Source organism: Cynocephalus volans, chromosome 16 (assembly GCF_027409185.1).
Source record: "Cynocephalus volans isolate mCynVol1 chromosome 16, mCynVol1.pri, whole genome shotgun sequence".
In the NCBI taxonomy this organism is placed as follows: domain Eukaryota; kingdom Metazoa; phylum Chordata; class Mammalia; order Dermoptera; family Cynocephalidae; genus Cynocephalus; species Cynocephalus volans.
Genome location: NC_084475.1, coordinates 50605744 through 50622607, shown reverse-complemented (window position 1 = coordinate 50622607; position 16864 = coordinate 50605744). Strand labels below are relative to the sequence as shown.

Here is a 16864-nt window from a genome sequence, read left to right as displayed (position 1 = left end):
TTCATTCATGTCTCAATAATCACAATCATTTGGAAAAAATAACCATTTTATTTTATTCAGCAGAAAGTTTCTGAGAACCCACTAAGTGCAAAGTTCTCTGCTAGCTACTTTAAGCATAAAAACACAAGTAGTATAGAAATTCCTACCTTCCAGGAATTTATAGTTTCATTAAAGGAAATGAAGCATGTACACAAATAAAAAATCAAAATAGCATTTGGTGAGTGCCATTAAAAAATGAATGGAGGACTAAATACATTTTTTAAATTTATTATTTTTACCTATTTTTTTTTTAAGAATGACCAGTTACTTCCAGTTAAGAAGAAGTGGCTTCAGTGGAGGCAGTATTTTAATGGGGCCTTGGAGAGTAGTTGAATTTTAGGAGCTAAATGTTGTGGAACTGGAGAGGGGGTTAAAGAGTGAGCATAGAGCATTTGGGGAGTATTCACAAGAAGCTCACTGTGATGGAATGTGTTATATGCAGTCAGGAAATTTAAAACAAAATTGTGGAGGCTCTTGTGAACCATACTAAGATGTCTAGATTTTATTCGAGAATCACTCGAGAGCCTCTTAGAAGGTGTTGCAGTTGAAGTTTAAGACAATAAGTCTGGCAGCAGTAGAGACTATTAGAGGAAGGAAGACAATATTGATATGGGTAGGAGAATATGAATGACGTCCTGAAGAAAGGTGATATCCATGAGACCGAAGAGAGAGCAGAAGGACCTGGGTGTCCCTGATAAAATAAAATCAGTCGTTTCCATTCCTAGGTACTAAGAGGGTGAGAGAAATTGGGAGGTCAAGGAGGAGTGTGCGTCTGGGAAGAAGGGAAATAATGTGGATAATTCCTAATTTGAGCATGCATGTAGGAATCTCTAGAAACAACTGGAAAGGAAGGTCTGGGATTTAAGTGGAGTTTCTGAGTTTAGGAGCACTAGTGAGGAAGTAACGTGCACAGAGGCTAGTAGATAAACCTGGAGATGACCTTGCCAGATATGGAAGAAAAAGAGAAGCTAGTAGGGAACAGAACTTAAGAATGGTGGCCCAGAGGACAGAGTCAGAGACAGCTCACAGGGCATGAGCAGTTGGAAAGAGTAGGAAGAGACAAGTACCAAATTAGGAGAGCCAGAGAGAGGGGGGTTTTAAAGAAGGCTTGATTAAGTGCGGCAAACCTGGAAAAGATGTTTCGAAAGGTAAGGAGAACATAAAGACAATTAGATTTGGCAAAGGAAAGAATAGAGCTAGGGTGGTGGTGGAGTGAGAAGAGAGAGTGAGCGGTGGGAGAAGCCTGGCAGTGAGTGGGGATGGGCTGGACTCCTCGGAAGTCGGGAAGTAAGGGGAGAAGACAGGACCTCAAGGCAGGGGCAGAGTCAACAGAATACTTTTCTAAGATGGGCTCAAATAGGACAGAACAAAAGAGGATATTATAGGAACAAAATTCATAGACACTCTGTCCATTCCTTCACCAGGTAACTATTTTTGAAAAGTGTATTTATTATCAATTATTTGTGGGGAAGAAGCATACCAACCACTGTGCAGTAACTGTAGTAAAAGTCAGTAGGACTGCTAAAATCCCTTCAAGTTCTGAAAATTCTGTTTGACATCCATGTTATCAATGTCCATACATCTTGCATCTGTAATTTGAACATCAGGATTCTCTTTTGAAATTGTAGACTTTATTTGTCCATTGCTTGGCCTCCATTGCTAACTAACCTACAGTACAAAGGACTACTGACTTAATTTAGCATTTAGTTCAATACTGACTTATTTTGTTTTTATAAATATTTACTTTTTTACTTTGATCTCCTTAACAGGGTGTTAATGCCTTGAGGGCTGGAACTCTCTGGTTTCCCTTGATTTTCACATAGCACCTGACATTGGCACAATGTAAATGTTCATTGAACATTTTGTGACTGGCTAGTTATGGGTACTTTACACTTCATAAGATTATTTAATATGCCATATATAGATACCAGTGAAAAAGTATCAGTGAGGTGATTTATGTTATCAAAATGATTTTATTATAAAACACTTTTAGGAAACATATTGCAAAACCTCTTTCTCTTCTTTTTTCCCCCCTCCTTTCCCCTGTTTTCTTAACATTGCTTCATACACTTATCATCAAATCCATTATGTCCTGGATTTTTGCTGCTTCTCATGCTAAAGATACACTCTAGAAAGCTGTTATTTTATGATTAAAATAGACTCTGCTTTTCCTCAGAAGATGTATGCAACCAGCCCCTACTCTGACCCTGTTGTGTCCATGGATCTGGACCCACAGCCGATCACAGATGAAGAAGAAGGCTTGATCTGGGTTGTAGGTCCTGTCCTTGCCGTGGTCTTCATCATCTGCATTGTCATTGCTATTCTTCTCTATAAAAGGTAGGTTTGCCCAATATTTCTGTGGCAGTTTTGCGAGGTGCCTTATTTTTGATTTGATCATTGTTCTGTGGTCAACTATATGGTTGGTTTTAGGAGAAATACTTCAGTGCAGCCCCAATAATTGTTGGAAAAGCGTTTCCATTAGAGTTAGAACAAAATGTGAAGACTGTGCTATTTAGAATCTTATTCAATATGTGGTATAGGCTTTTGTTGTGTGACATGCATGTATCATAGCCTCCCTATTCTGAGCTGCTTTACACAGATGAGCATTTTTCATGACACTTGAGACATTACTATGTTCACAAGCAAGTAATTCCATACCTGCTTGCATTTGATTGTTTTAGATGATTAATTGCTCAATTTCAACATGTTTTTGGAAACACTATTACAGTTTAGCACATTTGTATCTATTTCATACATCTAATTTACACAGGTGCTAAGGTATTTCTCTGTAGCTATTTCTCAAAATTTAGCAAAAGTAGCTAAATATTAAAGATTAAATGAGAGAGAGAGAAAGAGAGATGGAAACCGAATTCCCTCCCACTTTTCTTATAACTCTTATTCCACATCGTCACTACTGAATTCTTGTTTGTGTCCAAGGATTGCAAAGGTACCATTTTCCTTTTTTAAGCCACATCACCTCAGACTTTATACTCCCAAGAATCAATCTGATTAGTGTCTTTGAGTACAATTAGGATGCAAATAGATCATATCTATCCAATCTTTTTGGATCTTTCACTCTTTTTCAATCCATTTTCTACTTCCATTACATATAAGCAAGGTTTTTCCGCCTAGGTCACTGCCCAGTCAGTTGAATAGAGGACATTAGTAATTGTTCCCTTAAATCATTTCTGACTTAGAAATACAATGGTAATATTAAATTCAATAAAATTATATAAATTAACATATAATACACTCTCTCAAACATTTAGATTGACTAAATTCAGATTATCAACCTTTATATCAATTTTTTTCTCCAAATTCAAATTTTATTTTCATAAGACTTTAATCTGTGTTTCCATTTTTCTTTGTAGTTTGTCATGTTTTGGAATGCCACTATCAAGATGAACTTTTCCCTCTACTACAACATAGGTTCTCTCTCCTTCTGCCTCCCTATAACCTTGACCTTCAAAATCAAAAAAGAATGTCTTCATTTTGATTTTTGCTTACATGCTTAACCTGATGATCTTATTTCCTTTAATTTTTTCTTTTACTCAATAGCTTTCTTTCCAGGATTTATTTTAATTATTTGTACTCACATCCCCTTATTCTTGTTATGTTCCTAGGATAGCCTTTTTTTGTTTGTTTTTTCATAACTTCTTATCCTAACTCAAAAAAAATTCTTTGGAACATTTCTCCTTTGAAAAACTTTTTCTTAGAAGGTTCTATTCCAGTTTATTCTAGCATGAAAAGGGGGTTGAGAAAATAAAGACAACTGAAAGCTGTTCATAACCATAACCCATTAAATTGCTTATCCTATTTTAGAGTTAGAAAGAATGAAAGAAATATCCATCATTATTTTTTCTTGATTGCTGCTATTATTCAATTATTCATGCCATGAAATAGCTGAAAAAGCAAGTGACTGAAGGCCACAGTCTCCTCTTAGTTGATGTTTTGAAACTTCTCATCACAATTGGTATCTTCGTGTATAACTTTCTCCATTGTATTTTATCACCTTTCTCTTGGGTAAGAGGAAGGGGCAGGAAGCACTAGGTACCTTCATGCCCCAGAATAATCATAGATCCTGTCTGAGTCCAAGCAGGAGCTGGTGCTCTTTGCTATTCATGTGCTGCATTTATTGCCAGAAGAGAATGCAATAATGAAAAGGCAAAAGTAGAATTGTAATTATCTTCTGATAAGTATTCATTCAGGTGGTCACATCCTATTGTGGAAGTCAGGTCAGAAAACAAGTGCTTGTTGACAGGTGCAATTTCAGACCACATCACATGACATTTTTTTATTATTCAAAATGGACAAAATGCATGCCTTATTTCGTAAGTTGTGTTTCATTCAAATATATCTGGCTATCATTAAGTCATATCACTTAACAGAGATATGTATGGTATTTGTGAATCAGTTATGTAAATATGAAGAAATAGGATTATAGCCCTGATAATTTTTGAAAGATTTATAATTGTTTTCCTTTCTTTATCTACGTGTACTTGAGGAAAACAATTATCATTTTTCCTAATCCTGAAAAAATGGCATCATATTTAAAGATTTTGTGACTGTTAAAATAGAGATGCATTTTAGTGTGTGCATATGTAAGCATCGTCTAATGCAATTGTTGGGAAATGCACACATCCTCGAATGCTAAGTATATTTAGCTATCCATCCGAAGGCCCGTGAAGCATTTCTGAAATAGAAATGCTTGCTTCAGCAGTAGAGAACATTCCTGACTTGAAATTCAAGTAGACACAACAATGTCCTTCTTGATTACCATGAGGCAGTTCAAGAGGAAATCTTCTGTACCCAATGAATAGTGTCTTTTATAGCTTGATTCTGAGCAAAGTTAATAATATAATAAATACTTCATTTCCTTATTTTAGGTGTCCTTCATTTTACGCACAGATCATTGATAATGACTCAGAATTGAAAGAATCATCATCATTATTATTATCATTGTTAAAGTATTTTTTTACTATATGCAAATGATGCTTTAAGACGGGAATGAGTATAAAATATTGACTTACATTGTTTTTATAATCCCCTTTATCATATACACTTGCTCACAAGACACCTGCATTAGAAGTAGGTCTGTAGCTATGGATGGTTTGTCCATATAAGGAAGTGTATTTTACCCAGCTGTCTGAGGAGACTTGGAGACTTATTTCATTTAATTATATTAATGAGGAAGGAAGTAACACTCTTTTATCGGGCATTCTGTTCTTTTGACTTTGTTTTAAATCTAGTAATTTGTAGACCTGTAATACATTGATAATCATTAATAAAAAATATAACTGAGGTTTTATAAGGTCCCTAAAATACCTTCTAATCCATCAAAAAATTAAGATATATTTAGTAGGTCTTTAGTGCCATACTTTTTGGTACTTTTTTTTTTTGAAATTTTACTCCATATATGAAAAGTGCAAATTACATTAAATTAAAAATTAAAATGCAAATTACAGAGATGAGATGGTATAGCAAGGTTTAGAAAAACACAGAATTAGGAGTCAGAAAACCTGAATTCTTGTCCCAGCTCTGTGACTAGTTGATTCCACAGGGTAGAAAGTTATGCCTATATTCTGGGCCCAGATTTCCTCATTTATAAAGTAAATAGGTGGACTAGGTAATTAAACCTTTAAAATAATAATGTTCCATAACCTGAGAACATGAAAAACAAGGTCGTAGAACTAGTACTGTGTTATTTCTGCCTCAGATGTGTATGTTTCAAATATGGTTCCAGGCTCTTCCTCATTCATTCACCCCCTATTATTAGATATTCATCTACTCTGTACATGTTTTGCATGTGTAAGGCTTTTTAATCATTAATGCTGGAACTATCCAAGAATTACTTATATAGAAAATAATATTTAAAAACAAATGTTAACCTGACTCTATGGAAAAACATTTCAAGTTGGATGAGAAGGGTTTATTATGTACCATGGAAAAAAAGTGTGGATTAAGAGGTCGGAGAAGTTTAAGGCACGCTTTAGGCAAAACTTACAGCCTTGAATGGTAATAGTCTAACCTGAACAGACACTAGAGAGAGAGTAAATAATTTCCATCCCCATTCCAAGATGTTCACGTGTGAAGGTGTGAGGTCGATGTGACTGAAATATAGACTTCAGCTTTTCCCAGCTCCAACATTGGCTCACTGCAGGCTTTGCTTCTTTAAGTCTTCTCGTTTTGGGTCAGCCCTACATATATTTCCAAGCTCTCATCAAAGAAAGTAATGCAGTCCAGAGTATTCAGAGATGCAGTGAAGAAATATGCGGCTGCACTCTGCCACACTGGAGAATGCTGATTGGCGTGCATTCTGGCCTTTGAGTAGGTACCCTACATCTGGGATGCCTTTCCTCTTGCTCTCCTGCTACTCCCTGTGGCCTAGCTGTCCCTAGCTCATCCTTTAGCAGTAAGCAAAGATGCTACCTACTCAATTCAAGCCGTTCTCCGTCCCTCCTTCTTCCCCTCTCCTCTCTACCAGTTCACTCTGCCTTGGGACCCCCTTTTCTAAGCTTGTAAAGTACTTTCCACTTATCTTTTACAGAAGCTACTGCATTTGACCATTTTCTTAACTCTCTGCCCCACTAAGGACTCTGTCTTACTCCTGATAGTATCTGTTGTGCCTAGTAGAGTACCTGGCACAGAGCAATATTGAGTAATTGAATTTATACCAGTCAAGTAGCATTAAACAAACTCAGTTCCCTCTCCTTGTTTACTCTGTCAATCAGTATCACTTTCATCTTGGCTGGCAAGAGCTAGAATAAAACCCTTGGCCTATAATTTAAATGTACCAGTTGTGAAGGCCTTCAAACTTAGATATCTGCACCCAGTATGTACTCATGTGTTTAGTGAGGCTGACATTTTTATAGAAGAGGATCACACAATAAGTATGCGTTTGCTCATCTGAATACTCAAGCAACCTTTTCTTATTAATTTTTGGCAGCTGGCCAGTACAGGGATCAGCCCTGGACCTTGGTGTTATCAGCACCACTAACCAACTGAGCTAACTGGCCAGCCTCAAGCAGCCTTTTAATACATAAAGCTGATAATTCACCGAATGGTTCTCTTTCATTCCAAAGAATAGGTCTTCCTACAACTGATTCTCTGATAAAGTCATTAATAAAAATAAGCAAGTTAGAAACATATGAACGTACTTCAGAAAGTCTGTGGAAAAACTGAATTAAAAGATATTACAAATCCTTCCGTGAAAGTTTTGAAGACCTCTCATATATGTAGGATTTTTAAAAATCTGGTACACTAGGTAAAACCCATTAAAATTAAGAATAAAAGGAATTAACTACTGTGTTTGATCATTTTAATCATTCACTTTGTATGTGTGTGTTTGTATAATTTAAATGTGGATTTTTTATTCTTGAATAGAGATGGACTGGATTATCTCATAGTGCCAGATTCTCCAGCAACATGGGTATATATTTCATTGACATTAAGAAAGTCTTAGTACCTTTATTTTTGTAATTGGAAAGTCACTGAATACTTTGCAACTTGCCTCAAAGTGAAGATTATTTAGATAAATTCTTTTCGGGAAAAGTTTATACACTCTGCAAACATGATATGGTCATTTAAACAATCAACATATTATCATACATGGAATTATCTGGGGATGAGCTAGATGTGTTTACAGACAGCAGCACCTCTTTGACTAGGAAAATATCTGTCATGTCAATGGCTGGTAATAAAATGCTTTTCTGGATTAGCCTAGCTATATAGATGGGGTCATGCTCTGTAGATTTAAAATGATGAGTATTATATTTTCCAAAACTGGAAATGTATTTAATCCTTTATTGGAAAAAAGATTTATGATCACCTTACTTGTCAAGAGGTGTTCTAAGAAATCATTTCTGCCACTTTATTACCTTGTGGTGTATTATTCAATTGTGCAAATTTTTGTGCAGTTCAGTGCAATCTGCAGATATTTTGTACTGTTAAAGAAATAATGCACCTCTTAACTAAAGACATTTTTTATTTTAAATGAATGAATTTCTTTTATGGAATAATGTATTCTCATTGAGTACAGTAGTAGTTTTCTCATGGCATGTTTTGTAAAAATCGTATCTCTACCATCAAACACCTCCTGGGATGTGATTAAATGTAGCAATATTTTGTAGTTGATGAATAAAAGTGAATGTGACATTAACACAATCACACACACACACACACGTTCTTTATGCAGTGATGTAACCTTATGTCCTCCAATTACTTCGTGATTAGAGGCCTTTAAAGATTTTGATATACTGTCATTTTTAATGTGTGTCAGTTATGTGTCCTTGCTTGTGAACACTATTTCTTAAACCTTGGTTATCATGGTTACTCTTGTTACCATTGGCCAACTAACATTTAGCCTTTCTTTTTCCTTTTTTGCTGCATTAAAATGGAGCAGTAAACCTGACAGGTGAGGAATAGAGAACAACCCCTTTAATGCTCAGTAAGAAAAAAATAAGATACTGGTAGACTTTGGAGGTGTTGCAGAGGTGAGGGTGGGGGCTGAATACAAAAGATTATACCTTGCAAGTGAAAGATGGACAAAGCCTACATGTATATAATAACTTAGATAGTAAAATGATTCTTGAGAAAATAAATATTAGTCTGTGTAAGAGAAAAAAGCAGATTATTTCTATTTAAAGCCAAATTTAAAAGGTAGTAAAAACAGTCTCTGAGTTTTGTCTGTGGACAAGGTTAGATGAGCATTTGTTTGTATGTGTTAATGTGTCTATAGGGCAGGAATGTTAGGTGTCCCATAAGCCTTTTTGTTTTGTTTGTTTTTTACTGAATATCAGCTTTCAAGTTTGATCAGAGATGACCTCGTGATACAGGAATGCTCACATTTTCACACCCTGCAAATTTATGGCAGTGCCTCAGTGAAAACTCTTACCTAATTCAAAATTATCATCTATGTCTTCCAGCCTTGAATAATAGTAGCAGTAATAATAATAATAGCTAAAAGAGACTGTGCAATTACTGAATGATTGCTCCAAACTAATCTTCTAACATTCTAACTATTCATATACATAAATATAAATTCCTGATTAAAATTAAACTAAGACTAGGCTCTCAAAGATCATCTGCCTTCCTCCCCATGTCACATTCTAGTAGTTCTCAACAAGTGGTTCCTGGACTAACAGCAGCAGCATCCGCATCACCTGGGAACTTGATAGAAAGACAAATTCTTGGGCTACACCCCAGAAGTACTGACTCAGAACTTCTAGGTGCTGATCCAGCAGCCTGTTTTTTAACAAGCCCTCCTAGGTGAACAAGCTAAAGTTTGGGAACCACGGCTGTGTTTTTTTTCTCCAAAATCACTTTACATTGGTCAGAAAGCCATACGTTCAGTGATAGGAATTGTAAAACCTTTTTGTGAACATCCCTACTTGGCATTAATCCATCAGAAAAATACATGCAAAAATTTTTTTTTCAGCCAACGATGAAACACTTTGAACCCACTTATTATACTCAAGAGATCTACCTTCCATTATAACACTGTCCACATTTTACAACTTAATCACTGCCTTCTTGTTCTAAGATGAGAGAGTTGGACCCAAAGGGCCAAAACTTAGACATCATCTTCTAATCCTCCTCTAATTTATAAGCGAAGATATTGAGAAGAAGGTTTATTGTTGACACACAGCACCAGAGTTGGGGTTACATTCTTAATGGCATCAGAATCGTGAAGTGTTTGAACTGATTTCTTTGAATGTTAATAGTAGAGATTTCAAATAAATACTTCATTCTTTCAAAAGCCCGTGCCCCTATGTCTGAATATCTTTGTTGCAAGACCATAAATATGATCTTCCACGCAACCTCTTTTTGTTCTTGCTTCTCTCCTAGATGAGAGCCAGGTAAAAGTGCAAATAAAACACCGCTTAGACCACAGAGTAGCATTTTGGTTGACATAACCCACATCCCAGACAAACGCGTTTTTATACTATTAGCAGTTGCTGCCAGATCTGAGATGTCATGTGATCTTCCATTTCCTTTTCACCCACATATCTTCTGAGCATCGTATGTTCTTCTTACCAGGAGAAATAAACCTGCACTTGGGTTTTATGATCTTAACAGAGAAAACAAATAGCAAGGCAAAAATTCAGAATCTGTTTCTAATCACAATTCTTTGTATTGTTCTAATTGAAAACGAGAATGATGAGATCTCTGAAAAGTTAAGAAAAATGTTACTTCTTATGTTTATTTTGGCCTGATTTAGACCATTATATGTATTTTAATGTATTACGATAGTAAATTCAGTTTTTCAAAGCTCTTTACCATTACTACAAAGATGACCAAACTTTTCATCCTCCAAATCTTTCTTAGAAATCCTTTCTGTGTTAGAAAACAACCATTCTAGCACATAAGTGTTTAAAAATAACATGATAAGAATGTAGGCAGCCAGAGTTATCCACGTTGCGATCATCAAAACAAAACTAAGCAAAACAAATTCAAACAACCGGTTTTCTATCTGGCCAGGAATTTGGGAGTCCACAGTCTTCTGGGTCATTTAGTTAGAACAGATACTGAAGGAGAAGTTGGTTATTAAATGTCAGGATGGCTCCTCCCCGTTCGATCGCAATTATGAATAGTAATTTTAATCTCATTCTCTGGGTTTTCTGAGCCTCATTTCTTGGCAAAAAGATGTGATTTCTGACTTTCCTAATATTACAGCAATTGGCAACATTTCTTTAGAGAATATTCTTTTTTATCCCTCCTACTAAGTGTCACTCAGCCTGACTTTAGGGAAAAAGAAGATAAGGAAGTTGTTCCACAATACCTGCAAGCATGAAGTCGTTTTCTTGCCCAGATCCTTCTAATTCTGGTTTCCATAATCTTGCAAGAATGAAAGTAGAGCTACTCTAGGGAGAATAATCTAGGTTTTAGACATCAGTCTGGCACATCAGTAAAGAAATGCATCTGTGCCAACTTATGTGAAAAGAACAAAACCTGAGAAGGGCCACTGGTATTATTTGAAATGACAGTACCAACCAGATGTCTCACAGATTGATTGGCTAGCTGCACTCAGTGACATTTCATTAACCCATCCTGATTTTGTATCTTCAGTGCTAAAGTGAATCTCTCAGCGTTGTGAGGCAAATCCCCATAGCATAAATACAGTGACATTGTCTACTCTGAAACTGGCCATCATGTTCTTCTTTCAGATGGTCTTCTGAACCCTGCTTTCTCTTTCCTTCTCATTTGCCACTCCATATGACTGGGGCTGCCAGTACCTTTGACACATCTCAAAATCAATGCTCACCTCTGATGGGTAGTATGGCTTGGTAGTGCGTTCTGTCCTAAGGCTGTACCTGACACCTTTAGGTAGAAAAAGGAAATCGTGAGACAGGTCAGTCCAAGGTACTGAGAACACAGGATGTGACTCATCCCAGAATATTTATTCCATTGCAGACGTTTTGCTGAAGGCATCGCACTTGAGTAAATCGAGTGCACCTCCCCTTTGCATCAATCTTCCCTTCATCCCCTGGTTAGTTTTATTTTATACAGATGAGCAGAAATGGAAGGAAAGAATATTTAACAGGAGTCCTCTGGCTAACCATAGAATGACTTGGGTGGCATCGAATGAGAGCCCATTTCCACAGCAACAGCAATGAGCTGTGCCCCTGTCACATGGAAAAGAGAAGGGGGAGGGGTTCCTCAACACATTGCAGCACTCTTTTCCCTAATAAGAATGTCTTTGCTTTGAGTGAAGGTGACATGCTTGGATTATGCCTCTAGCATGGATTTTCCTGGAATCAGTATCTGTATATAAAAGGTCTGAACAAGACTTTGATTAGTGGGTTTTTTAACTAACTCAAGCTGGAAGAAGATAGTTACCAATCTGTGATTATTTGTGTTTGGAGAAAAAATTGATAAAGAAATCTTACCAACAAATCTGACATTTCGAGCTTAGAAATTTGTTAAGGTTACATTGTGAAAGCTTAAAGAAGGGTATTTAATAAAGCTAGTGGATAGCTTTTAAAGTAAAGATAAAATTAATTGTGTGAAGAATCACATTTCTAACAAGGCACTGTTAGTGGTATCTTGAATGATCGTCAGGAGAGTTGGCCTATCCACTAGGTGAAATTACTTTTCTCTGATCTTTTGGTGATTGACTTGACTTTCATTAACAAAATATTAATCACAGATAGCTTAACACTGGGAACAGTCAACACTTTTTTTTTTTATTTGAAAGAGGGGATATTGATCTTATATGGTCCTAATTCTTCTACATGTAAGGATAACTTGGCATCTTAGAAATATGCTTGCTGTAATTACCTAACTTATGGGAAAAGCTAATTCATCTCCACTTTGTAGCTACCAGTTATATGTACTTAGAATGGGGAAAAGGTTTGCTGATTTGGCTGCCAATTTGGCTGTTCGGCTTGAGGCCAGGTAGTTTCTCTGTGGTAACCACAATCTCAGTATTGGCATCTAGAGCTATTCTGTCTTGTTCCTTACAGACAGAACTGGTAGATAAAAGAGCATTGCTGGACAAGGGTCCAAGCATATCTCACCAACACCCCTTTAAAGCCTAAAGCCAGAGTTGCTGAATTATTTAATTCTAGAGCTAAAGGAGAACTTTAAGATCATTCCTGTAAACAAAAATTTTAGACCTGAGGAAACACTGTAGGCCAAGAGAAGAAACCTGAACAAGATCTCAAAGCTAGCCAGTTAATGAGTTGTAAAACTGAAAACTTGGGATGGGGCTGGGGGGAGTGGGGGTACAACTCCCTGATTTTTTTATGTTTCAATTGTTTTTGTTGTTTTATTCTTAAATCTTTATTTTCTTTCTATAGGAAGAGGGCAGAATCCGACTCTAGAAAGAGCAGCATACCGAACAGTAAGGAGGTCCCTTCACACCACCCAACAGACCCAGTAGAACTGAGGCGCCTTAATTTTCAAACTCCGGGTAAGCGACACAGCACATCTCAGCCATAGTACACTCTTCTCAGAAAGTGTCATAGCCCAGTGGATATTATCTTGAGAGTTGGATATATCACCTTGTTTTGAACCGTTTTATTCATCCTGCTTTTCTATTTTAATATTGTTGAGACCCACCCAAGCTAAGTCTGAAAGGAAATTGAGTTCTTTGTGCAAATCTGAAGTGGGGTGAGGAAGAGAAATGTAATTCTTCTTCATATTTTGGAGGAACTATAGTCTTCATAAGAATATCTACCCCTTTTATGGGCTTAACACAGTTTATTATTTTTAGTGACGCCAGTCAGGAAAGAATTCAGATTCTCATTTTATAAAGTGAATGCATGAATGAACAGATAAACATATACATCTTTCATCCCATTGGGAAAGCATAGATTTATTCTGTATTTTCCTATTTATTTCAGTTTATGGTGCTCAGAAAGAAAGAGGAAGAGAGGGTGCAAGGAAAGAAGGGAGGAAGAGAGGGAAGGAAGGAAAAATGAGGCAAAATTTTATATCTTTTAGAATACTTCCTACACTAAATCTCACTGATCATTCAGGTTTCTTACTAGGGAGACACGTAAAGTGACTTAAGGATATAAAATATATGCTTGTTTTTTATAAATAAAGAACATTACGTGCTTCAACAGAGGAAAAATTCTACTCTTGCTGAGGGCCGTTTTGTACAATGTTGTTAATTCATGCCTAGATCTATTTTTCTTTCTATTAACTAAAGCTTGTTTATACCAAATGAACGGGAAATAATAAATGGAAGAGGGGCTAAAAATATAAAACTAGTGGCACTGTCTTAATACCTTATCTGAATAAACAAAGAGCTAATCTAAGAAGACTTTGGGATTAATATTTGGTTGTAGTATTGTGCCCCAAATTGTTGGCAGGTTTCTTTTGTGTCAAATGGATGTTCTCACAGTATGATACACCACAGATTTATTAAACTGTGCATTCACAGTGAATTGCTTTAAATTAGAAATACATGGTTGATTATGCTTAGCATATTTTCTATTTTACATGTAGATGTATCATGGTAACTAGTAACTTTTCATTTGAAAGAAATTTTTAGCCTTTTCAAAGTGGCTGTACCATCATTATAAATGTGTTTTTTAAAAAATCTAACCCAGATGAGGTTATACTTTTTAAAAATATGTTTTCTTAAAAAGCAAAGGTATATTTTCATCAGCATAAAAGATGGGAGGAAATGTTCACGTAGCCAGAAATCTCATGTGTGCATTAACAAACAGTGGGCAGGTAAATGTAGGCTGGGAACATGTGCATGATGATTGAACAAATTTGTGTCGTCCTCCAGGATCACTGTAGTCCCAGGAGTCACCCTGTTGGTGCTTCAGTAAAGCAACTTGATATGAATGAAGTTACTGTAGTAAATCATCTTAGTTCAGCACTTTTTGAAGTGGGTTTATACTGACTACTTCAGGGTATAGGCAACTTCTTAATAATGGACCCAGGAATTCCGGTAGTTTTCAATTCAGCTAACCCAGTGTATGTATAGAGGACCCAAAAAGCAAAGAAATGATCTCCTACGTCATTCCTTGCATGTCTTGGCTCATCATACTTTACAAGAACAACACATTGTAGAAATAGAGAAAACGATCAGGTTTCTCAGTTCCCCACTGCTCTGCACTGTCTCTGCTTCTCTGTAAAGAACGATGTGCGCTGGAACCAGCTTGGTCTTCAGCACAGAGAGAAGCCCAGTATAAGGATGAGTGGAAAGGCAAAGGCAGCCCCCAAAGAAGAGAGCCAATGGCAGTGCCACCCCTTACGTCCTCCAGCACCAACACAGAGTGTTTCCAGGCGTAAATGCAGAGCATCAGTGGGAGCTGTGTAGAGAAGATTGTTAGCTGGGTGCTGGTGGCTACAAGCAAGGGAATAGGAATGCCTACAACCAAGAGACCCATCTTCACGTGCTTCTCACTTTTGTGGGTAATTTTGCAGATATATCCAAACCCAAGAATTCTAGTAAGAATGTAATAATGTTTGTGGGAATATTAGATGCATTTATAGAGAGAATCTGTTAGATTCATATAAGACACTGGAAAGGACAATTAAAGTGACATCACTTGTATCACCAGTGACTTTACACGATTAAAATGGGGACCAGAGTGTATAAGAAGGTATCATTTAACTAAAGTTAGACTTATCATTTCAAATGGATAATGGAATAAAGAGGGCAAAATGAGTAAAGAAGGAGAGAGGAGATGTAGTAGAAGAGAGAATAGGAAAAGAACAATTGGCTTAAGATCCTGGCACATCCCCCTGCCCCCCCAGGAAGATTGTGTTGTGCCCTTTAGCTCGGGTAAGCAATCCACCTAAGCTTTATTTGTCAAAAGTCTGTTTGCCTCCCAAGCTCTAGTCTGTGGCCTGCTCTCCTGGAAATTTGACTAGTTTACAAGGGAGATAGACTCAGATGTTAATGTGAAATTCATAGAGAACCATTTGCTTCAGCCAGTGTGGATTGCAACCAGTGGCTGTGAATTGCCTGAATTACTTGCCAATAGGATGAGAGCAGAGGTGGGATTGTTAACCAAGTAACCTTTTTGTGTTTTTCTTCTCCTCTAATTTACAAAGAATCGAGGGTTTTTCTGGGTAATAAAATAAAATGATCCTTTATTGGGTGTCACAAGGCAGGAGCTATGACTCTACTTAATTTTTGAGTTTTAAGTTCTTTATATTTCACTACCTGAAATATGCTTTTATATACATCATACCTATGAATGTATATTTACTTATCTCCAAACATTATAACATTTGAGAATATTTATTAATGACACACATAAGTAGGCAATTAATAATCCATATCTTCATTTCAAAAAAACAATGACTTGCAATGAAATAAGAAACCCGTGATGTATATAACCAGTGCTCAGCACAGAACTTCTTCATAGAAGTAAATAGATTTCCACTTCTTATGGGTCTATTGAGAATGATAACATACCAAACAAACATTATCATTTGAAATTCAGTAGGCCTTTCATAAGGTAGAGAAAGCACATTACTTACCTAGTTCACTGATTCTATAAATTCTAGTTTCCTTAAAAAAAATTGTCTTGTGAATGAAAGATTAATTTACATTTAAGGTTTTTTATATTCTTGTTGGAGAATCTTGATTTACAGAGTCAGAGTTTTGTTAATTCTGCCTGACATTCCAAATTTCATATAAATACAGTGTTCTGACAGTTTAAGCACATCAAAGAATTATACCCTTCAGTACAGTATCATACACCTTGGTCAGGAAAAAATCAGAATTCCATTCACTTTTGCTCAGCTAAGGCACAAAGAAAAGACAGGGAAACCTGTTGTTTTCAGTATAACCATTTTTGTGAGGTTGATCGGTTAGGAAAGGAATACTGCTTTATTACATTTTCACACTTTTGGACAAGAACCAAGTCACTCTGCTAGTGAAATCAGATACTCAAGCATCTGATCAGGTCAGGGAGGCTGCCACTTTTACAATCAAAAGCAGGAATCTCTGCTTGTAGGTATTTTTTTGTAAAGGTATACATGTCTTATTAAAGTTCAAATGACAGCATACAGTCAAGTTGTATTTGAGGGAACTGAGCTACCTAATTTCTTAAGAAAATAATGGTTTACAACTATAAGTCATCGCTTATTGGTGTAGGGGGTTAATGAGAACTATTGTGGAACAGGCAATTGAAGTGGCATTGCAGGTATCACCAATAACTTCATAAAATTAAAATGGAGGCCTCAGTATGTAAGAGGGTCTCATTTAGCTAAGGTTAGACTTATCACCTCAAATAGATAAGAGAATAAAATGGACATAATGAGTAAAGGCGAGGGGAGATGTAGTAGAGGAATTCTCTAGAATTATTAACTGCTGATCAAGTTTTACAAATCTTTCAGATCTGTGGAG

At 36.4% G+C, this 16864-nt stretch overlaps 1 protein-coding gene across 1 annotated transcript in view; it reads left to right on the top strand.

The window, feature by feature from the left end:
- PTPRD (protein tyrosine phosphatase receptor type D) overlaps positions 1–16864 on the top strand; it is a 290275-nt gene that overhangs the window by 167458 nt on the left and 105953 nt on the right. The window contains exons 22-24 of the mRNA XM_063080420.1: positions 2216–2376; positions 8438–8452; positions 12840–12952. Of these exons, the coding sequence (XP_062936490.1) occupies positions 2216–2376; positions 8438–8452; positions 12840–12952 (289 nt within the window). The remainder of the gene's footprint in view (positions 1–2215; positions 2377–8437; positions 8453–12839; positions 12953–16864) is intronic.